At 31.2% G+C, this 23,561-nt stretch overlaps 7 protein-coding genes across 11 annotated transcripts in view; 3 read left to right on the forward strand and 4 right to left on the reverse strand.

Moving 5' to 3' along the window:
- LOC122530812 (tyrosine-protein kinase Btk29A) overlaps nt 1–8,574 on the reverse strand; it is a 253,356-nt gene extending 244,782 nt beyond the window's left edge. Inside the window, exons 1-3 of the mRNA XM_043658128.1 lie at nt 8,463–8,574; nt 7,743–7,804; nt 4,223–4,408 (exon numbers count right to left, since the gene is read on the reverse strand). Coding sequence (XP_043514063.1) covers nt 4,223–4,408; nt 7,743–7,745 — 189 coding nt within the window. The 5' untranslated portion in view covers nt 7,746–7,804; nt 8,463–8,574. The remainder of the gene's footprint in view (nt 1–4,222; nt 4,409–7,742; nt 7,805–8,462) is intronic.
- On the forward strand, nt 567–17,253 carry LOC122531061 (60S ribosomal protein L39). 2 transcript variants are annotated; one of them, XM_043658626.1, is made up of 5 exons: nt 855–859; nt 4,859–4,864; nt 16,808–16,810; nt 16,929–17,032; nt 17,125–17,253. In XM_043658626.1, the coding sequence occupies exons 3-5, from the start codon at nt 16,808–16,810 to the stop codon at nt 17,171–17,173; spliced, it is 156 nt and encodes a 51-aa protein (XP_043514561.1). In that variant the 5' UTR covers nt 855–859; nt 4,859–4,864; the 3' UTR covers nt 17,174–17,253. The 2 variants fall into 2 exon arrangements, with proteins under 2 accessions (XP_043514571.1, XP_043514561.1); XM_043658636.1 differs by lacking the exons at nt 855–859; nt 4,859–4,864; nt 16,808–16,810 and adding an exon at nt 567–578.
- On the forward strand, nt 8,568–9,524 carry LOC122531016 (mediator of RNA polymerase II transcription subunit 7). The gene is made up of 3 exons (XM_043658548.1): nt 8,568–8,925; nt 8,983–9,135; nt 9,210–9,524. Exons 1-3 carry the CDS (start codon nt 8,596–8,598, stop codon nt 9,408–9,410), a joined length of 684 nt encoding a protein of 227 aa, XP_043514483.1. The 5' UTR covers nt 8,568–8,595; the 3' UTR covers nt 9,411–9,524.
- Nucleotides 9,776–13,840, reverse strand: LOC122530883 (apoptosis inhibitor 5). Of its 2 annotated transcripts, XR_006307125.1 has the most exons (10): nt 13,629–13,840; nt 13,205–13,366; nt 12,943–13,108; nt 12,698–12,858; nt 12,429–12,626; nt 12,159–12,350; nt 11,696–12,079; nt 11,466–11,619; nt 10,547–11,376; nt 9,776–10,478 (listed from the first exon to the last, which is right to left on the reverse strand). XR_006307125.1 is itself a non-coding variant. In XM_043658257.1 (9 exons), the coding sequence occupies exons 1-9, from the start codon at nt 13,728–13,730 to the stop codon at nt 11,288–11,290; spliced, it is 1,608 nt and encodes a 535-aa protein (XP_043514192.1). In that variant the 5' UTR covers nt 13,731–13,840; the 3' UTR covers nt 9,776–11,287. The 2 variants fall into 2 exon arrangements, 1 of the variants encoding a protein (XP_043514192.1); XM_043658257.1 differs by having other exon boundaries at nt 9,776–11,376.
- On the reverse strand, nt 14,542–16,259 carry LOC122530977 (electron transfer flavoprotein subunit alpha, mitochondrial). The gene is made up of 4 exons (XM_043658440.1): nt 16,093–16,259; nt 15,437–15,766; nt 14,906–15,358; nt 14,542–14,828 (listed from the first exon to the last, which is right to left on the reverse strand). Exons 1-4 carry the CDS (start codon nt 16,138–16,140, stop codon nt 14,652–14,654), a joined length of 1,008 nt encoding a protein of 335 aa, XP_043514375.1. The 5' UTR covers nt 16,141–16,259; the 3' UTR covers nt 14,542–14,651.
- Nucleotides 17,254–17,320: 67 nt separating the features above from the next.
- LOC122531022 (39S ribosomal protein L22, mitochondrial) lies at nt 17,321–23,473 on the reverse strand. 3 transcript variants are annotated; one of them, XM_043658561.1, is made up of 4 exons: nt 23,435–23,473; nt 17,950–18,153; nt 17,656–17,869; nt 17,321–17,583 (listed from the first exon to the last, which is right to left on the reverse strand). In XM_043658561.1, the coding sequence occupies exons 1-4, from the start codon at nt 23,456–23,458 to the stop codon at nt 17,363–17,365; spliced, it is 663 nt and encodes a 220-aa protein (XP_043514496.1). In that variant the 5' UTR covers nt 23,459–23,473; the 3' UTR covers nt 17,321–17,362. The 3 variants fall into 3 exon arrangements, with proteins under 3 accessions (XP_043514496.1, XP_043514502.1, XP_043514510.1); XM_043658567.1 differs by lacking the exon at nt 23,435–23,473 and adding an exon at nt 18,315–18,500; XM_043658575.1 differs by lacking the exon at nt 23,435–23,473 and adding an exon at nt 18,346–18,488.
- On the forward strand, nt 18,818–22,919 carry LOC122530964 (dnaJ homolog subfamily B member 12). The gene is made up of 8 exons (XM_043658415.1): nt 18,818–19,128; nt 19,541–19,691; nt 19,833–19,978; nt 20,060–20,200; nt 20,294–20,424; nt 20,526–20,641; nt 20,847–21,010; nt 21,169–22,919. Exons 1-8 carry the CDS (start codon nt 18,996–18,998, stop codon nt 21,279–21,281), a joined length of 1,095 nt encoding a protein of 364 aa, XP_043514350.1. The 5' UTR covers nt 18,818–18,995; the 3' UTR covers nt 21,282–22,919.
- Nucleotides 23,474–23,561: the final 88 nt, after the last annotated feature.

Raw genomic sequence — 23,561 nt, forward strand, 5'->3', positions numbered from 1 at the left:
ACAATCGAAAAAGAAGAAAGAAAAAAAAAGATACAAAGTAAGAGAGGAAATTCTCTGTTAAATCGCGCTCTCAAAGTAACAAGATGATGAGTGATTTCGTTTCGGAAATGAGAACGAATGGTTATCGGATTAATGAATTAAATATTGAAATTCGACTGGACCGGTTGAGAATGAAATGAAAATTTCATTTAGATTTCTCGGTTATTCTACGTTTATCTCTTGTGAAAGAAAGAAAAAAAGAAAGAAGAAAGTCACGAACGCGCAAAAAGCACACTTTAATCCAATTAATAACGTCGTGAAATAAAACCCAAATTCCCATCCAATTGCTCTATTTGCACTTCAGCCACGAAAGATAAATATTTAATGAAAGCTCGGAGCGTCCGGTGCCTCAAACCTCGGACAAACGAAATTTTCAACGCGCCGATGAAAGAAAAAGGGAGGGGAAAAAAAAGAAAGAAAAGCATTTAGGGAAGATTGAAACAGATCGAGTAAGAAGAGCAGAGAAATTCCAGGGAACTACGATCGCGAGAGCAGTGGTAGAGGCTCTTTTTTTTTGGCCAGTTATATATCTGTAAATGGTCAGGCCGTGGCAATCGCGCGGGTCGAGTGTCCAGTGGCCGATTGCGCTGATCTTTCGGTTTGTAATTTATTGCAGGGAATTGGGAAGTGGTCGCTGTTTCATGGATGTTTGCGTTCTACCTACTTTCCGGGTTACGTAAGCGTGTTTATGCGAGCGTTTCCACAGCCTCGAACGATCCTCTAGTTCTCTGGAGTTCGTGCACGAGTATCGGAGCTCGGAGAGTCGGAAATTCTAATTGAATAATTTGCAGCAATAAGGAGGCACTTGAATTGTATTCTCGTTGGAAGAGGGAAAAGAAAAGTACGTGTGTATAATTTTCGTGTTCGAAAAAATGCAAACGATTGATATATACTGGGAATATTAGCAGGTTACGAATTGTGTTCGTTGGAAAGAAATATATATATATATGTCTATGTATATTTTCGTGTATTATAATTTTAATATAACAGATATAATTTTGTAAGATGTATATAATTTTCATGATCGAAAGTTTGGCATATTACGAGTATTAGAAGGCCACCAGGATTTATTGTAGTGGATTATACGTGACTTTGATGAGTTGATGAGTTGATTTTTGTCGGTTTACTAAAATAGCTTGGAAAGTGAAGGCTGCCTCTTTACAGCCGACCACTTCAATCGCCATTTTCACGTACCGAGGCTGTGGGAAAGACTTTTTGATCGAATGTACTTTTATTGGGAACACCGTGTATAACGAACTAATGAAGTTTCTTTTAACAGAGTATAACGATGATGTATCGCGTGCCTTGCCGTTCTCACGTTGAGAAAATTTCTTTGTGCAAGCTCGTTAGACGAAAAAAAAACGAAGAGCGAGAACGTGGACCGATAAAAAAAAAAAGAGAACTAATATGCTACTTTTTTTCCATGCCACGGCGATTTATTTATGTTATCGATATTTAAAAAAGAAAGAATATCTTTGGTAGAACGGACAAAGCTCGCTTTTAAACGTGTCTTATTTTTAAAATAATAAAATTTTTAAAATAAACAATACTTTCGCGTAATTTCATCAAATAGCGCGACATTCAATAAATCGATATTTTCGTGCGTGCACGTTTAAGAAAAAAAAAAAAAAAAAAGGTTTTGCTACTGCGAAAGCATCTCGCTTCCGTTTTCGTTTCCATTTCTCGTGACCGAACAAAGTATCTAAAGTTAAGCCAGAGAGGAACCATAGGGAATAATAGGCGGTTTTTTATCAGCCGGCCAGAGATAATATGATGAGTCTAGCGTATCCGGGAGCGCTAGTGGTGCTTGTCAAGCGCAAGGTAATGTGTATAAAGCAATTGGCCCTGATTCGAGGCATGCCACCAGCAAATTCAGCGTTATTATTCCCCGTCATTTGCATCGCCATATGGCGTCCCTTTTCAAAATTCTTCCGAGATATTTGAACGCCCACCTTTTTGTCTCTTACCTACCACACGTGAAGATACAACGACGAAACGAAGAAACAAGACCGCAACGAGGAAACTTTGTATTTTCATAGAAGATAAACTGTGTTATCTATGAGTTTAGGACTCACGATATGTACGTATATCTTTTTTCTACTTCCTTCCTTTTTTTTTTTTTACTAACAAAGAACGAAGATTAGACGATTCGAAGTTGTTCGAAAACAGTCAAGCATAGATTTATATGTATTTCGAACGCATAAACATGGATCATTATGACGGTCGGTCATTCGATGGAGAACAACAATGACGTTCGGGTGGAAATTAACGCAGCTGATTTTCAGCCGCTATCAATTCTCGCGTGAACAGTAATCCAGCGCAACCGATGATGATGTTCCACGATGGTTAACTATCGATTTCGATTGCCTCTTGGAGCGTTACACTCCGCTGGACTGGCTGCCAGTACGAAACAGAAGATAAAAGAAACAAGAGCTCGATTTCGGCTCGTAACCATCACTGCACACGGTCGGATGCTCAGCTCCGATTGTTTGATCTACCTTTTAATACCATTTTCTAACCTTTGTGCGTCTCCTTTTTTTTTTTATCCAGCTCTCTTTCCCTTTAAACTTCCTGCTTTTAATATAATATCGAAAAGACACGCGCGTTCCTTTTCAAATTAAACGAATTTCATTTTCTTTTCTTTCTAAAAAGAATTAAAAACGATAGAGTCGAGTTTAAACTTCGAGCGATATTTAACAAAGCTAGTTGCGCGTAAAAAAAAAGAAAGAATTAAAGAGAAAGAAACGGTACAGCAAAGAAATTGTCGCGACAAATCGTCGAACAGAAACAAAGCGCATCGAACAAAAAAAAAAAAAAAACTGAGGAGGTACTTTCACCAGAGTTCAAATCGAAACGCTAAGACCACTCTTGTTCGTTTTTTTTTTTTTTTTTTTTTTTTTTTTNTTTTTTTCTCGTCTAAAACGCGTTGCCATCGAATCTAAGTCACGTTCAGCTTTTCCCAGTTTTTAAAGACCTTTGCCTGTCACCTCGCTCCATTCAGCGCCTCGCAAAGCCGTTCTCCACCCTGAAGCTTCGAAACTGTCGTCTCTGCGCGTTCTCAACGAGCATTAAACACGCCAACACACGCCCTCGTCTCGATTCGTCTCGTTTTCTGAATCGTTGCCGACAACATTCCGACGGAAATTTAGCGATGATCGCCAAAGACCCGTGATACGTGGCCGATTTCAAAGCAATTATCAAATCGGGCATCGGTTACGTTCCTTCGATGGCAATTTTCTTTTTTTTTTTTTTTTTTTTTAAGAGAAAGACACGTCGCGACCTGGTTCCGGGGAAGACAATCCTCGATGATTGTTACCGCGACGGAAATCAGGCCAGTGAGAAGGCGAGGTTGCAAACACGGTTAGATGTATCGAATTGAAAGGCAAATTACTCGAACCTGGCGGACCAGGTCTCGAAAATCTTGGAACCTACTTTGCTTGATGGAAGTCTCGGTTTGATCGTTCCAGGAATTCGTAACTCGTTCGGGACTTCGAGGGGAGGAAATCGTAGGGAATAACAATGGTTACTCGCGGCGTTTCGGGTATTAAACAGCTTCGAAGTGGTAAAATCAATAAGGCCTTAAAGTTATGCGAATGTCCGACAAGTGAAATCAAGAGCAAACGAAGGGTTGCTCATCGAGATACGAAACAGATGGTTTTCTTCGCTCAATTTCTTCCCCTTTATCAAACTTCGTCTAGCTTCGAGCTTCGAGCTTCGTGCATTTACACGAGAGATTTGTAAAAATGTAAAAATAATGCAAAATAACGCTGAAAGCATCAAGAAGATATTCAGCGACGAAAATCGATTTTTACTTAGACACCGTCTCCATTCTCGCGAGAATTATTTTCACAAAAACGTGCAAATTGCATAGGCGTCCGCGGTCTAGCTGCAAAACAGTCTGTTTACACGGAGAGCGAACTTTTTGCTTGTCTATTTTATTCGTCTATTCGGTTATCGGTTTATTTACAAAGAGAAGCCCCTTTTCGGATCGTTAATGGAATAGAGCGTTTTCCTTTTCCTTTTTCTTTTTTTCTTTTTTGTTTTTTCGGGCGGCAATAGAGAGTAACCGTTAATGGGGCGATAATGGAAAAATATACAGGGCAAGAAGGGACTGGATAAAACGTGACGGTCTCGAAATTGCAAGAAAGAAAAAAAAAAGAAAGAAAAAGCTCGGTATACGTACTTCCCCATCGCCGTCGTAGTAGACGAGGTAGCGCCTCGTCAAGACGAACCAGCGTTGCTTGTAGTTGACGGGTGTGAAGCGTTTCTTGTTCTGCGAACGCTTCACCATGAACCCCTGTCGCACCACGTCCCCGCTTTTTGGCTCCACCTTCCCATCTTTCCCCGCCATCCCTGATGGAGGGCCACCCTACCGACATAAAACAACTTTCGATTATTATCGGTGTCGGTCTCAAAGCAACAAACGAAGTAAATGGAGGACAATAGGGGTGGATTAACACTCGATGGGATAACGAGAATTCGGCAGACTGATTACTTTTACTTAAAGATTTAAACATGCAGAAATGCATAAAATGTTCATAGTACGTATATAATATACATTTAACACATTTAATTACAAATTCTATTTGTTCAAACTGAAAAGGTTTGTGCATTTGTAAAAATTCTCGAGATGCAAAAATTTGAAAGAAGAAAAATAAAATAAAAATAAAAAATATATAAAAACTAAAAAAAAAAAGGGTATAAACTCCATTTAAGTTTCAAGTATGAATTTGCACAAGTTTCCAACTTTATTGCATAAATAATGCTTAATAGAAGCTTTGTATTATATCGTTCCTCTGCTTTGTGAATGTTTCACGAGAGTAAAGTATATGGCGAAGTAAATAATAATTAATGAATCCAGGTGATTTTGAATTTTACTATAGTTGCATATTAATTCTATGAAACAAACTGGTGTACTAAATCCGTTTACTTCGCCCATTAAAAAATACTTGGTTCTCCCTTCCTATTAAACAATCTGTAGCATTCCACGAAAACTTCAAGCTAACTTAGTCGAAGATCGAATTACACGAGAGTCGCGATAAACTTCCAATTATCCGAGTAATCCGAATTTCTAAACGTCTGGATACTTTCGAGAGGTAAGTATCGACCAACCTTTTAGTCTCACGAGAATCCTTACGAACGTAACTTGAATAATTCGAGATAGACACGCTCAAGTAAAACGGTAAAAACGGAATTGCGATATCAAAATACAAAAGACACGAAATTACGTTGTTACAGGCGTGATGTAGACGTTTTATATCTATCTATAAATGAAGCAATGATATATTTTGAAACGTAAAAATAATGTGAAAGCAAAAAAGACTCTGACGAGCCACACATAAATGTTTTAGGGATTCTTGAATCTCCATTAATGACAGCATGACTCGACCACGAAGAATTTCCATTCAAAGTCAAGCTGAAACCTTTGGTCGCATTCTCACGAGATGAGACTAGATCATTTTCAAGTTGTTGCAAAGAAAAAAAAGAAACTCAAAGGCCAAACAATTTTTCACCAAATTCAATCATTTTAACCCGCGAATGAAAGTACCGAGCAATCCATTTAATCTATAAAATAAATGGATGATTGTGTCTCTCCTTTTATTTTTCCCTAAGATATTTTCTTCTTCCTTTCGTTGCTTAAAACAACATTAAGATATTAAAACAGCCATTAAATTCATCCCGTAGCATTTGATCTCGCAATGAAATATTCTCTCTGTATGCATCATCGTTTCATCCCCGGTGCTACTTTTTTCAAAACGTATCCATTTGTAAATGAAAATATACAGAGGTGTGTATTTGCGCCGCGTTTATATCGACAATCACGATTGGTTTCCATTGGAGGTTCACAGAGGAAACACGAAATGTGTTTGGCGTAAAACTGCGATGCAGTCTAAATAAATAGCGTAAACATTGGCTGAAATGCGCTATCGACAATTCGAAGCGAGAAACGCGTATAACTCACACGCGGCCGTCGATCGCGTGCACGCATGCGCACAGTTCCGGATTCGCGCGTGTGCGATTAACTTCCTATCGCGAATTTCTTTCCGACGAGATTACAATTTTTTTTCTAGCATTTCCTATGCTATAGCGTTACCTTATCAATCTGATCAATCTTGAAAACTTCAAATTCAAATCAAATTTCTCAAATCAAATAAATATTTCGAAAAAATACAAAATTCTTAATAAAAATTATCTCATCTAGAGTTAATAAAAAAAGTTCACGGTTGTTTATTTCAAAGACAAACTCTCCTACTGCGACATCTTTGGCAATTAGTCAAAATTTATGAATGAAAGTTTAAAGAAAGAGAAAGAGAAAGAAGAATATTTTTTTTACTATATTATTTAATATTTACTATTCACACTATTTTGGGAGTACATTTCCCTCAGCGGTGCTCAGAACTGGTTATAAATTCGACAAAGTACTAATATGAATCGAAGGTACGACACAAAGCAGTCGAGTACTCGAGTGAACTACGGTGACCGCCTACTTCCATTGAATTTCTTTTGTAACTCGTGTCTCTGAAATTTTAAGAAGCCGCGACGTCCTTTGAATTTCCGTCCGTCCCGGGCTTTCCGCGCTGCTTGGAAATAAAAAAGAAAAGAGAGACCGCAGTGTATCAGACGAGAATCTCGGGATAACTCTTTCTCCTGTCAAACGATAAAAAGCGAGTCGCCAAAAATTTGTTTCGGTGACAATTAAGCGTCACAATGACATTTTATGAACTCCAAGAATTATAAGAATTTTTTTACGTACAAAACGAAAATTATCATTTCCTTCGTTCAATTATTATTTGTTAAATAAATAATAATAAACGCATCGAAACGAAATGTTGGATTTTAATTTTGTTACCGTTACGTTAAATAAATTTATCGGTCGAAGAATTATTTAATAAACATCCACATTAATTAATAGATCTACGAAATAAAAGCAGTAATCTACTATAAAAGAGATAAATATAATGATAAGAGAATTATACATTTATAGTATTATATATATATATATATATGTATATATTAATTACACGACATTATCCATGAATGCACATGTAAATTTTGTTAGTAACATTTATAAAAATTTGTACAAACAAATTATATGCAAGCAATAAGGTATATTTATTCACAAAATTGTTTGTAAATGTATTTCGGCCATCTTGGCTTTTTATTATTATATCGTTCTACAATGTACTTTTGAAACAATAGCTCAAAACAAATAATCTAAAGAAAAAGCGCGCATTTTTTAAGATAAATAATTCGTTTTTCAAAGTTTTCATCAATTTGTAAGTCAACACTTGTTTCGTTTTCTATGAAGAATCGACGAAAATGAATTTAAACATATGCTTAAGGAATTTTCGACAGTACAAAATTAGAAGACAGGATGATTTTAGATACTCAATTGATGCTGGTTATACGAGCCACCCTATATATAAATCATACACGAACTCCGAATCGAATTCTATCCTTTGTTTTGATCGTTGTTCAGAACTTTTTCGCAAAACTTGTATCACCTGGCAAGTATATCATTGCGAGGAAGCATCACAGAGATATTCCCTTCGAAATTACCAAAAATAACAGAACAGCGAAGACCAACGACAACGCGATAGTTTGTGGTTATCCTGACACTCGATTATATGAATATTTCTATGTGAAAGTTCAATCTGAATAATATTGATACGCATGAAATTTGTAGGTGAGAATCAACTTACCATGCACCAGGGTACTGCTACCACCTCGCAATTTCAATGCTTGTCAGAAACATGACCGGTGCCTAAACAAAGAATTCACGTGGAACGAACGCATACACACACCGACAATCTGTCAAACGAAGACGTTGGAAATTCACGAGATAGCAGGAAATACCTCACTACGTTAGTAGAACATTTATCCGAAATATCGCAGCAACGCGAGAATAATTTTTTAAAGATAAAACAAACAACGCCCACAGAACGGCCCTTTCATTTTGCTAGTTAAACAACGAAAATCCCCAATCTGGGTTCGACGTCCTGCTGGCATTAACGTATTAACTGGCCAACAGAGAATACCTGTTGACTCATTTTAAAAAAACAAGATGGCGGACCCGAAGGCTGCGTTACATGTTGTTTTGTTTTAGTTGTACGACACTTAGCTCTCGTTAATTTGTAGTGAAAAGTCCACAAAACGCGCGTAGAAATATTCCAGTTAATTCTGTGTTTACAAAGAGAAGAAGCATCGATTGAGAAATATGTTGAGAATATGAAATACTATTGATGTAACCTAACCTATATTGTCGGTATATCGATAGTGAACCGTCGTTCGAGTTCGCAGTAAATTAAATATCATTTTTGTAATATCAGTGCGAACTGTTATCTTTTATTATTGCTAATATTAAATTGATGGAATGTAAATTGTATGAAAAAAAAGTAATGACTACGCGCGAAATTACGGACCTGCGCACAACTTCGACGTTCCGATCAGTTTGACAACAGTGTTTCTTTTGGTTAAACCTAACCTATCACGCATTTTTTAAGTGAAATTGCTTTTTACTTTTTTTTTTTATTAAGAAAACATCGAACGTAAAAAATGGCAGCACCAGAAGCGATACAAGTCAGTTCACTTCCTCTGCCACCGGTTCAATATATTAATTTATACACAGACGAAAATGTTCGCCGAGGCAGAGCACCACGACCACCACCGCCGATACACGATACTTATTCGATGTTCGGAAATGTATTTAACGCGGACGATACAATTATTAGACCTCTCGAAGCACAAGGGATCAAAAGGTTATATCCTCAGCATTTCGATCGACGACGGGAGTTGAAAAAATTGAATCATTCATTGCTTGTTAACTTCTTGGATTTGATAGATTTGCTTGTACAATGTCCTGACAGTCCAAGACGTGCAGAAAAGGTAGGTGTTTAATGTTCTGACACGTAACGTAAATATTTACTATTTTTTTGTTTTTAGGTGGAAGATCTCAGTCTCTTATTTATCCACATTCATCACTTGCTAAATGAATTTAGACCACATCAAGCCAGAGAAACACTAAGAGTAATGATGGAATTACAGCGTAGACAACGTATTGAAACAGCACTTAGATTTCAAAAACATTTAGAAAAAGTACGATTTCTGAATTTTTGTCTTTTATGTATTCCATAGTATAATGCTTAATTGAAGTTCTCATATTTCTATAGGTTCAAGAAATTCTACAACATGCACTGCAAATGTTACCCGATACTTCGGAACTGGATTCTAAATTAGCAATAAATACAGATGCTATGGAGTCTGTTGATAATTTAGGTTCTGAACAACAAATTCCTGATCCCTGTAGCCCAAGTGATCGCATTATGTGCAAAACAATAGATGATATGATTGCAACAAATGGACTATATTAAATAAATTTTTTTTTAATAGGACATTGTAAAAACTATTGTAATTATAACTGTACAATACATTCTAATGATAATGATTCTACAAATGTAGTTTATTTATTAAATAACAGAAAATAATATTTTATGCAATTTATTTGTTTTATTGATACAATACTGTTTAAATCAATACCTTTAATCTCTCCAATAATATTTTTAGAATAATACAATGTACATTATTACATATAAGTGAATTTATTTGATTGCATGATTGATATGTTACAAAACATTTGTATTAAATATTAATTAAAACACAAATATTCAGTAACTATAACTTTCCCACAAATATTTTTAACTAGCCGTTCGATATTGGGCATAAAAAATACAACATATTATGCAATAGTATTATTTATTAAATTAAATGATGATATATTCATGAATTATAATTATTAGATCATTATTACACAATTTTTATTCAATGGTGGATAGGAAAAGGACACAATATGTTTTTAAACTCACCTTACAAAACAGCTACCATCAATATATAAATAAAAGACAATATACAACCATGCCTTGAGTCCTGAAAAAAAAATATATTATAATCATCCTTTATGAGTCTCCTTCTCAAACCTCCTACAACCTGTAATCAAAAAATGATTATTTTTGTTCCGCTTTGCCACCCATCAGTCGGCAATTACTGCATCATTTTATCTGTAAGATAAAATTTATACAATAAATACATCTTTATTATTATGTAATCAAAGAAACTTTTTGATGTGAAAAATCACTTTTTTTTCATTTATTATTCAATAAATAATTTTATAATTTTATGTTAATTTTTATATTATTTTCCTACGTTGTTTTTGTTCTTAAATTAATCATTTTAATAAGAGAACGTTATCCATGTGGTTGAAAAACAAAAAAACATTTAACAATAATATAAACAGTTAGTAAATAAAAGACAAAGTTATAAATATAAATAATTTATAATTTAGAAAATAGAAAAGTTGTTTTTAAAAGTTTCTTTGATTTTGTTATTCTCCCAAGATCAGACAGTCCGCTGGCATCCCTTTGATTGCTATGATCTTGCACTTCCTGTTGACAGAAGAAAGAAGATATAATCAAGAGGAAGGAATAGGAAGAACTAGGAGATAGGGAAATACATTTTGATACTATTTTAACGTCCAAAATTATTATGGCAAAAAAAATTGCCCGTCTGTTGCAAATGCGTGCAACACAAGTATCCATGTCATAGCACAAACCAGTCATAGACAGTATGAATTTGTAAACATTCTGTATCAAATAGATGGAATATTTTGTTGTGATATCTAGTATTTTTTCAATCATTTCAAATAATTCACGTATTGTGTCCTCACACCGTTTTCTCTTCATTATTTTATTTATGTTGTATTGTCTGTTAGGTATCTGATTAATAGTTTCGTAATAAACACTTCGTGAAATTTATATCATTCTTCCCACTTTTTTCCACATACTTGTTCACTTTTTCCGAACTCAGGTTTTCCAAATTGTATTTTCCAGTTGTTTAATAATATGTATAAAAAAAAAGGTCTTATAACACCATTAATACAATATTTCACACCAATGTTCTCTTCTTCAAATTTCATTGAGACAATGTGACTGCCACTGTGTAGTAAATAATTGATTCTTACAATTTTGTATTTGAAGTATATGTACTCAAAGCCTTCACAAAAAACACTTTTTTTACACTAAGATTTATAGAACAAAAATTGTATTTTCTTTGTCACTTCTCTTAAAAAAGCACTTTCTGTAAATAATCACTTTTACATTCTTCATTTTTATATGTACATTTTACAGGCCTGATTTAGTCTTTTATGTTATTGCAGCTTTTATTATTTCATCAGTTAATTTAAGCAGTTAGGCAATTAGTAAAAATTTTTTCTCCATGTTCCACGACCTCTTGGTCTATAACCACCTCGACCACCTGATCTATTTCCTCTAAATCTACCTCGACCTGTAAACAAAAAGATATAAGCATAAATTGAATATTATTTTAATGAAATAATAAGATTAATTATAGTAATTAATTATAATTATTACTACCATAATTTGACGATATGTTTGAACTGTATTTTCCACTAGGAGGAGTATACAATTCTCTTTTGCTCTTATCCTCTTTGCTTCGTTTATTTGAATTACTATCATTTCCAAATGTAATGGGTGTATGTCTTTTCTGAGGAGACGAATGTTTTTCATTCTAAAATAAAACATAACAGATGTATTCAAACTGTCACATTTATAAGAAAATTATACCCAATTTATTTAATGTATACCTTTTTATCATTAGCTGTTGTTTTCCAAGAAAGATGTATGACACTTTTAAAACTAGGTGGTGAATGAAACAAATCTTTAATTAAAGTATTAATATTATTCGTTGTTTTCAAAGCAACAACTTTTAGTTGATTTTCCTCTGATTTCAATTCTTCTTCCGATTTTCCGCTGATTGCCTCGCGTAATTTTTTTATATAACCTTGAATACCACGTGCAAAATACTGTAATCTTAGTCTAAATTCTTTAAGCTGTTCTGGATCCTTCATTAAAAATTCTGGAGTTTGTTTACACAATTTGTGAAAAGCATACATAAGACATTCAACGTGACTAAATTGTAATTTTGGTACTTCTGTTATTTCTGTAACTGGAGGTAGTGGCATATATGTCTAAAAATATTGAAACAATATTATTATATATCTTGTATATATAAAATACATCTTTCTTCTAAATAATGTTATTACTTACAATGAGAGTATTATAAAGTTGTTGTACTTTTTCTTCTGGCTTATCAATTGTTCCACAAAATACAGCTAATTCAGCAAGAAGCTTTAATAACTCCAATTGTATATCTCTTCCATCAGGTGAAGTAATTAAAGAAAGATGCGGTAAAACTTGTATACAAATATAAGAAACAAATCGCGATGAATCTATTTGAGACTGTAAGAAATAGTTTATACAACTGTCAATTTTCATTAATAAACACAAAACGATATAAAAATATGATTAAAGACTTACACTAAAGAATGGAAGTGCATGTTTAATACATTGTACAAGCCTGTTCCATTGTTCGACATTAGTATGCTTGAATGGTTCAGATAATTCAGCCTGTTCAACAGTAATATCTACTAATTCTTGCTGTCCACTAATTGTTGAACCTAATCTAGTCCATGCAAGAACTTCCATAATACTGTGGAATTCATCAGCAGTGACATCCTATAGGAGAGGAAGTGTTATAAGCAATAATTAAAATAAATATGTCTATCATTACTATGAAAAAATCATACCTGCAACACTTTCTTACATTCTGAAATTAAAAGATCTTCAGGTTCTTTAGTAATAACATCATGACCTATCGCTTTTAATTTTGTTGCTAGGAACTTAATGCAACGTTCTCGTGTTCCATCATCACCATTGATAATTTGGCTAAAAAATCCACTTATTGTACCTGAAGAAAACAATATATTAATTACATTTAATGTCTCATTACATTGTAATATATCTTTAATAATGTTGATGTACTCCAACTAACCTCTTGGATCAGTTTTCATAAGGGACATAACACTGTTATGAACTACAGCTAATTCAGATGGATCTTGAGCTTGTAGTAATTGAGCTAAAATGTCTGCAATTCTAGCTGTATGTTCTTTATTATCTTTACATAGTGCTGGTAAATCTTTAATTGCTTGTTTCCTTATCTGCAAAATAAATGATCAAATTTGTGTTATATGCATACTTTATGAATTACATATATTATAATAGTATACACATCAAATAATATAAACAAAACATACAGCCATATCCTCATCTTCACATAGATCTAAATGAGCATCTATAGCTTGATCAGCCAATTTTGGAAAATATTTAAAAAACCTTGCAATAAATTGTGATGCTAATCGTTTTTCTTTAGGTGATCCTTTCACTGCTGTTAGAATTTCTAAGTATTCTTTCTCATGCTGCAATACGTAAACGAAAATATTTTAGGTTTAAAGATGTTTACCGCCTTTTTTTTTTTTTTTGCTTCATCATTTACATACAAATATTAAGTAAATTTTATGATATAAAAGCAACATCTAATTCAGTCGATGCTTGTAAAATATATATATTTTCTTTGATAAAAGCAATAAAATGTTCGTTTTATGTTTATAAATGTATGAAATTGCGAAAACTAGAATTAAATAAACGTGGTTATTCAATATAACCAAATTCGTCAATTACCTCAGCCAATTTGTCTTTGGCATCAGCCAAAATGCCAAAATTTTTGTACAATTTTTCGATACTGTCCATACTCATGATAAAATTATTATCGAATTTCCACATCTAAAGATACAGAACACATAAATACGATCAAATACTTAAAAATCAGTAATCTAGCCGGCCATGCACCACGCCAGGAAACGACAAAGATGGCAGCGATTCCATGTATACATATAGGCATAACTAAAATGCAGGGGAATAGATATTTATCGTGACGCTGAAATCGGAAACTAAATGATAAATATTATCAATACATTATTGCTTCGATTAGCTAATTCTTTATAAATTTGTAGAAATTGCTTTTCATACATAAATATGTTTTAAATATAAAATAACATATATATTCTAAAATCCATGAAAAGATTTTATGACACCATGAAGTACAATGACTTAACCTAAATAAAAGCAATTGGAATTAATAGATTTAAGATTAAAATAAACAGTTATGTATTTAATAATTATAAAAAATTATATTTTTAGTAAACATTTTGTATACATATATTTCTGTGTATATATGTATAAGGATAGTCATATATGTGCAGTAGACAAGGAGAGCAACAGCGTGCGACAAGGACAGACATTTATGCGCGTTAGACAAGGAGAGCAATAGCGGGCAACAAGGACAGACATATACAGGCCTGAACGCAATGCACGATTTTTTAACCAATTAGAGCCATCTGACAAAAAAAAAGTTTAGAATAAAAGTTGAACGGTACAGGACATACAGTAGGTGTCAATAAAAAAAATTTCGAAAACTGTTTGTTTTCATACAAACTAAACATAGCTAAATCAATGTTACTTTGGATTAAACAAATAGGAACACATAATTATTTTTCCACCGTATTGTAGAGAACATTGAAATAAATTCAAAACACATTTTACATGATATTTTTATTAACATGTTACTCCATTTACAGTAGTGGAAATGTGAAACTGTATATAAATTTTTGTTTTAAAAATATTTATATAAAATATTATTAAAATTTACAATTTTTCTGTAAGTTCAGGGACAGCATTAAATAAATCAGCAACTAAGCCATAATCAGCTACTTGGAAGATTGGTGCTTCTGGATCTTTGTTAATTGCAACAATAGTCTTTGAATCTTTCATACCAGCAAGGTGTTGAATTGCTCCAGAGATACCAACAGCAATATACAAATCCTAAAAGATATGAATTGAAATGTAAATAATTTTTTTACAGTTATATAGTAATATATATAATTAGAAATCAAACTTACTGGAGCAACAATTTTTCCTGTCTGTCCCACTTGTAAATCATTAGGCACAAAGCCAGCATCAACAGCCGCACGAGATGCACCAACTGCAGCATTAAGTTTATCCGCTAAACTATATAATAATTTGAAATTTTCACCAGATTTCATTCCTCTTCCTCCAGATACAACAACCTTTGCAGATGTTAATTCTGGTCTGTCTGATTTAGTTAACTCTTGCTTAATGAATTCTATTAATTGAGACTTGTAATCTCCAGCTGGTGCAGATTCACATTTGGCAGTTTCCCCTTCCAAAGATGCTGCTTCAAATGCAGTGCCTCTCACTGAAACTACTTTTATATTATCTTTGCACTTTAATGTTTGAATTGCATTTCCTGCATAAATTGTGCGGATGAATGTATCTGCTGTTTTAATACCAATAATGTCACTTACTGGAGATACATCTAATTTAGCTGCAACCTTCGAAAATAAAAGTGATATGAAAACTATGAAAAATATAGTTTATATTTATATGTATTTAATTATACTTATACTTACTCTTGGCAGTAGTGCTTTACCAAAAGCAGTGGCACCTGTTAAAATATGACTAAATTTATGCTCATTTTGAAGAGCAAGAATAAGAGGTGTTAATGCTTCTGGAAGAAATCCTTTAAAAGCATCACTGTCTGCCACTAAAACTTTGGATACACCGTTAGCTTTACTAGCACTTTCTGCAACTGCATTACAATTGGTACCAGCAACTAAGACTGTTATATCACCACCAATTTTTTTTGCTGCACTTAATGTATTACAAGTGATAGGTGATAATGATTCATTATTATGTTCTGCAATGACTAACGTAGATTCATAACGTGCCAATAACCCATACTAAAATAATAAATTAATTAAATATTAATATTTTTTGAAAAGACTAATTTATAATATTGTTTTAAATATCTAATTTGTTTTTGTTATGTTAACTTATAAAAATATGGGTTTTAATAAAATTAGTATCTTAATATTAATGTTTTTTGTATTTTTTATTAATGAAAACTTTTTACATATTAGAAAAAATTTTAAGAAATTATACTCAATTATACATATTATTTTTATGCTCAAAATTAAAACCGAATTAATATAAAATAGATAGATATTAATTAATTGGTTAATGATTCAAACAAATAAACATCAAAAAGATAGGTTTTAATACTTACTTTATTTGCATTTCTAATTCGAAATGTTTTAAGACAATTGGCGAACATCTTTTTACAAATATAATTTTTAAATAATTCGTTTTGTCTTGTTAACTTAGGGAAATGAAACCATTTCGTATCAACATAGTCCAAAGTTCAAAAAAATAATAATAATAGTAAAAATATTTTAATACGCGTAAACACTTAATGATAAAGAAAGTATGTAAAATATGAAGTAATGTAAATATCTCGAAATAACTCAATTAAAAATATTTAAATTATTATTTAAATTAAATAAATCAAATTTAATGCCTTATTTATTGAAATTAAAATCGCTATGTACAAATGTATTTTGTTGAATAAACTTTACAAGTATTATGAAAATATATAAATATATTTTAAGTTAATGTTTATATTAAATTTTTAAGATAAAATGATTTTTTGTAATAAATCATCATGGAATTACCATTGAAATGAACACTGATAATTTTGAAACTCATAAATTCTTAAACTGTATAAAGAAATAATATTGTATCCTAAAATAGTATTATATTGATAAATTTTTAATTGTTTATTATATGTCTATATTATTTTTATATACAATAAAATCCCTATATTTAGTATTTATTTTATTGTTGTTGGTGACTTTCATGTAGCGACATCTGTAAACCCTATTCAGAAATATATCGGTAAGTCTAGGGAGGTGCGACCATTTCTTTCATCTAATTTGAGCAAGATGGTGAGATTTTGGTTATGTTATAAAATCTAAAGATTTGTTTGACATCCTATTAGTTACATATAAATAATTGTTTAAAAATTTCATTTAAAATGCATATAAATTGTATAATCTGTTTCAGTCGGCTCATAAAACGTTTATTATTAAGCGGAAGCTTGCTAAAAAATTGAAGCAAAACAGACCGATTCCACAATGGGTCAGAATGCGTACTGGTAATACTATCAGGTAAAAAATATAAATTATATTGCATATATACATATTAATATTCCTTTTCAATTATTGTACTACTATTATTATTATTATTATTCGTTTTACAGATATAACGCAAAACGGCGTCATTGGAGAAGAACAAAGTTGAAGCTGTAAAATAAATTTGACATGTATTTGTCTTTTTTGTTACACATTCATTACTTACTCTTAAATAAACTCTAACTTCAACATATAAATTTGTCTGGAGAAATGATAAAACCTATTCTGAATCTTGATTAAAGTAATAATTTGTAATAATTCGTATAACAGTGAATAATTATTTATTTAGATATAATTGTGAATATATTATAGTGAATTATATATTTTGCGGTTACGCATTTGTTCCATCCATTCTTGCAACCATTCTTCGCCAGTTTTGGGCGCAGGCTGATAATAATGTTTTGGTGGTTTTCCTTCTTCTAGACGTACAAAATAATGACAATATCTATAATGTATTATTCCATATCTTCCTCTAGCATGACGTCGTATTCCTTTATATACCAAAGCCTTTGTTGCAAAAGATTCAGCTAGAAAATACAATAAAAAATCTTATTATTGTAATATAAGTGTTGAAAATATTTTATAGTTAATGTACTTACCAACCCACAAATTACTTTTGAATTCAATATTATGTTCCTCTACAGCCATGCGTTGTGCCTCTAAAATAGTATCTTTTGCTATTGCTGCACCTTTCTTTTTTAAAAAGCTCAATTGTTTAACAGCTTCATCTACACTCATACCTCGAATAAAACAAGCGACATACCACATTTTTAACGGACTATATTTTATGTTCTTTTTTACGTGACAAACGTACTGTGAAATATTTAAATACAATGAATAATTATACTTTAATTAAAAAGGTACAGTTGTTTTACAATACAAAATAAACTTACACCTGGTCTTTTTGGTTCACCTGGCTTTTGTGGAGGAAAAATAGTTTTATTATATTTAAGAAATCCTTTACTATCATTTTCGTCGTCTTCTTTAAACCAATTGAATGATCTTTGTTGTATACTAGGTAAATAATTTGAGTTATTTGTGTTAAATATTTTGTTTGATATAAATCGTTGTGCATACTGTCTTATGCTCAACATTTTCTATAAAAATTAGAAAATATATATAAAATTAAGAATTAATTATTTAAGTATTTAACATTAATTTATTAATAATATAAATTCAAATTAAGTTAAGATAACCTTGCAGTTAAAATATCCAACATAAATAAATGTCATTTTAATAAATTAAAAGTATTACTTACAGTTAATTTAAATTAGTTTAATTATACGTACATCCAACAATAATGTTCAATTAATATTTTACTGTACAATATTAATTTACAGTAAATAAATTTCAGATATTGTTTTGTGAAAACACATTGATTGAAAAGAAACTAGAGATGCTACTTTGACGGTAATGTTTTAACCTAATATATACAGTCAGAATTTCTTTCTTTCATAAATTCTTATTATTGTTTTTTATGCAAATAAAAAATTAATCATCATAAAACAATTACTTTTTATTATATAAAAAACAATTATGCAATTCATAAAAATGTAATATTAGAGCCCCAAAAAAACAATATTGAATGTGTTTTTATATTATTTCTTTTAATAAGTCGTTTTGTGTTATTGATAACAAAATTCTTTTCCATTATACAAATTTTAGTTACTTAGTGGCAGTTCTGATTGGTTGTTTACAGAATTAAATCACTCAAGTGCGTGAATATAAATAGTAATTAGAGTTTTCGTAAGTTATAAGTAGCGCTTGTGGTACGTGTCGTCGCTTACACGACACGTAGTAGAAAGCTCTACTTCGTAGTGTGTTCATGACGCAACCTATTAAGTTGCTATGGCGGAGAATTAGTGTGATTAAATTTATTTATTATTCTGCTCTGTCATTGTGTTTAAGATAAAATTCAATTCGATCTTTGAGAAAAATCATGGATAGTAATAAGGATGAGGCCGAACGATGTATGGAACTTGCTGAACGATATTTGCGGGAGAAAAGGTACGAGGAAGCGGAGAAGTTTGTACGTAAAGCACAAAAACTTTATCCTACGAAAAAAGCAGAAGGTAAGAGGGGAAAAACTCCACGTCAGCTTCTATAAAATACTATGATTAATTCTGGCTCCTACTTTACTTTCCTTACATCTAACTTTCAAGTTGTTGATATTATCATTTTGGAAGACGTTCCTGTTGTATTCTTGATTTTTAAGATCTAAGTTACAGAAAAAAATGTAATTCTTCTTTTACACATTATTTTCATGTTTATATTGAATTGTTTAAGAAGTATAATTTCTATGGCTACACGAAAGTAAAATTTTTCATATGCATTCATTTTGATCATTGATTTTTACACGTGTTTGAGTTTTGATAAAAACAAAAATAAAGTATGTGAATAAACAGAAAATTAAAAACTTAAATGAAATTTGTATGACTATATGAAACAGAGAATATTTTCTTGCAATTTGTTATATATTTACAGATGTGTTAGCAAAAGTGACAATGATGTCAAAACAAAATCAAAAGCCTGAATCTGAACCCACAGTTAGAAAGCGTCAAACCACACCTAAAGAAACTACACATACTCAAGCTTGTAATGATTATACAAAGGAGCAACTTGAACATATTAAAAGGTACTTATATTGAATAAAATCTTAAAAATCACTTTAACAAATAAATTAAAATATTAAAATGAAGCTGTTTTTTATTTTCAGTCTATTGTAATGTAACATTTTTTGTTATCATTAATGTTGTTGTAATTCATTTATTTGTAGAATTAAGAAATGCAAAGATTATTATGAAATTTTGGGTGTAAACAAAGATGCAACTGACAGTGATATTAAAAAGGCATATAAAAAATTAGCGCTTCAGTTACATCCAGATAAAAATAAAGCACCAGGTGCTGCTGAAGCTTTTAAAGGTAAATGTTAATTAAGATATATCTGTAATAAATTTTTTATTATGATCTATGTATTGCAACGTATAATTTATATTGTATCAGCCATTGGAAATGCTGTTGCTATACTCACTGATGTGGAGAAAAGAAAGCAGTATGACATGTATGGTTCTGAGGAAGAAAGAATGCAAAGTGCTCAAGCTCATCAAAATCATTCACATTATAATTATACAAGAGGATTTGAAAGTATTACTATAATATATTTATTTTTGTGTTACAATTGCCTTATACTGTCAGTATATGTTTATTAAGACATACTGATTAATTAATTTTTTGTAGCTGATATAACAGCAGAAGAATTATTTAGTATGTTCTTTGGAGGTGGATTCCCACAGCAAGAGTTTTATATGAGACGCTCTGGAAGGTGGGCAAGACAACAGGACGCACAAGCTCAACATGCTCACTCTCAGGTATCGAGGAAAAAATTATTAATATACTAAAAAATACTAATTTAAGTATAATTTTTTTTCAATTAAATCATCTTTGTTTTAATAAATATTATGATTTTTAGCAAGCAAATGGATATACCACATTCCTTCAAATGTTGCCTGTGCTATTATTAATATTGTTAACTATGATGAGCAGTTTCTTTATATCAGATCCTGTATATAGCTTGCATTCTAACGCGTAAGTGTATTTATAATTTATGACAAATATTTATAACAAGCAATACCGAATAAATTAGTTTTAATTAATAATTTTATGGTATGTTTTAATTTCATTATTTATGCTTTATTTTGTGGGATTTTATCTCTGGTATCTTTTACATTTTAAACGAGAGCGATTGACTTGTACAAACACGATTATATGCACATTTTAAATTTGTGCGCAGAAAATATTCTGTACTAAGAACAACTCAAGGATTAAAGGTGCCCTACTATGTGAAAGAAAACTTTCATACTGAATATCAAGGCAGCTTACGTAGACTAGAAATTTCTGTTGAAGAAGAGTACCTGAATAATTTGAGACATGCCTGTTTTAGAGAGAAAAGTTATAGTAAGTATTTTACTCAATTGATTGTTAAATATCTCAGTAGAGCAGACTACTTGTAGCTCTTGGAAATAATAAAACTAAACTAGTAGACTTAAAAGAAATAATTAATAGTCAAAGGGTACATTTTTACACTTTGGCTATATCATTTCTTTAATCTTCAGGGGAAACAATGATGTGGAAAGCAAGAAACTTTGGAGATCAAGAATTATTTTCCAAAGCTAAAAATATTGAAATGCCCTCATGCAAGAGGGTACAAGAATTGCAAGGAGCATAGCGCCGCTATTTTATTGAATAGAATTTGTTGTAGATAGGTGTATATTGTATTTACACGTGTGTAGTTACTATTGGATGAAATGAAGAATATCAAGCATAATACATATGCAAATACATATTGTATATCTTCGCATCAAAATTTGTAAATGATATTCTTCTTGATCCATCATGAATTTTTACATAGACCATTTAAGCTGTTTATTCCAAATTGTAAATTAATACAGGATTGATTATAGTGGCCTGTATGACAAATTCCATAATGCGATATAAATGTTATATTTAATTTAATTAATCTCTTTAATTTCAAATTCATTAGACTGATCGGTGTAATTATGTGTTAATTAATTTCCATATATGTCAGAATTATTTAGTTCTAGAATTATTTATGTTCCATTATTGTAACAAGGAGAAACAGCTGAGTGGTATTGTGTAGTGGCAAACATTAATTTTGAAGATTTTGAAGTCTTTCCAATTGTTTATGAAGACCGATAATATTTGATTGTTAATAGTCTATTTCGAATCTTGCCGTATTGCTTATTGGTAATAATAATATAATCATTACATTGAAAGTTGCTCGACGTTGGTGATGAATGATGTCGACGATTTTGATAAACGTATTATTACAATATTAAAACTGCTTATACATGAAAAGGATCTAGGTAACGAAAATTTAGAGAACTCGTTAAATTATATGAAAATGAAAGAATATAAATTATATAATGTACGCTAAGATTAATGTTAGGAGGAAATTAATAAAATTTAATATTAATATTGCATGCATTTGTTTTAGACAAGGAAAAACATGAAAAAAAAGGCAAAAATTAACTTTAATATTCAAGAAAGCACATCCAGTTTATAAGGCCTAAGTTGTATTTGCAAAATTCATATGAACCATCTCATTTTTTTGCATAAAGAAGCAATTCAATCCACAGTATTAAATCATGTTGACGATTATTATGAATATTATATAGAGAATTATTAATATTAAAAATTCCATTGATGCAATATTATACTGGGTACATTCCTTCTGTTACTATAAGAAATGCACTATATATTGTAAACAACCAAAGACCCTAGTAGTTGTGACACATTATTCGTACATTATTCTTTATTTGTAAAATTAATGTAATTCTAAAGACAGGAATACATTAGCAGCAATACATGAATTTATTGTCACCCATGGTAAATTATAAGAAATGAGTTTGATTGAGCTGCAGTCAAGGAACTATACACGTCATCGCGTTGTAAATTTTTATATAGGCAGAAAAATGAAAAAGAAGGAATTTATAACAAGCTAATCAAATGGCCTGTTGTTATTTATAAATTGTAATGTACACGGATAACGGGAGATAGATGACCAATATACTCGTCTTGAGGAAAAGTTCTTTGTGAGTTGATAGTTTTTCAATATTAATTGTTACCTTTGTAAATGATCCAAAGATGTCTGAAATCGTGGACTTCGAAACGTTTACGCTAGTCAGTTCATCGAACTGCACATATCACGTTTGTTTTACAATTTAATCAGCTCTTATATGTTTAACGGCACTTATTTATCTGAATTATCACACGTATGTTACATATATATGTGTCAAAATATTTTAATTAGCTTCAAAATAAAGGAATTTTAAAATTATCACAATCATTGCCGTTTGTGTATTTTCATTGATTTAGAAATAGCAAGTTTTCTAGATTAGAAGATCATTTAAAGTAATCGACATTTATACAAAAATTTAATATGTATTGTATATTAGAACTTATCATTAATTTATCGATCAACTTTTGCCAGTAATTGTAATAACGTGAATAAATATTTTTAACAATAGAGATTAGATTATCGCATGTTAAGATTTTATTTTTTCAAAATTCAAATATGCGTAATTCAATTGTGCGTATCGATTTAGCAAGGTCGATATCCATATTTCCAATTTCATAATATATCTCACATTTTACCATACTCTACGTTCGATTACGTTAAACGAAGCTTAAAATTACTAAAAATTTATGTTGCGCGCAGATAATCCAAATTAATCAGTTCCCCTTTGTCGTCTCATTTCAGGCAATTATTCAAATTTCAATCGATTCGCATTACTTTCATCGTAGAAAGTACGAAAAACTGCGACCCAGTTGCGTCGATCATTTCATAAAATCACTTACAAGGAGTCCCGTTATATGAAACATCTGTTACTAACAGAAGAATTACAGCAATAGACCATAAGCGATGGAACGATGATCGGCAAACACATTCTAAAGTCTGACGAATGAAAAGTCGGTTTCAAGGCGA

Source organism: Frieseomelitta varia, unplaced genomic scaffold (genome assembly GCF_011392965.1).
Source record: "Frieseomelitta varia isolate USP_RPSP 00005682 unplaced genomic scaffold, Fvar_1.2 scaffold_135, whole genome shotgun sequence".
NCBI lineage: Eukaryota > Metazoa > Arthropoda > Insecta > Hymenoptera > Apidae > Frieseomelitta > Frieseomelitta varia.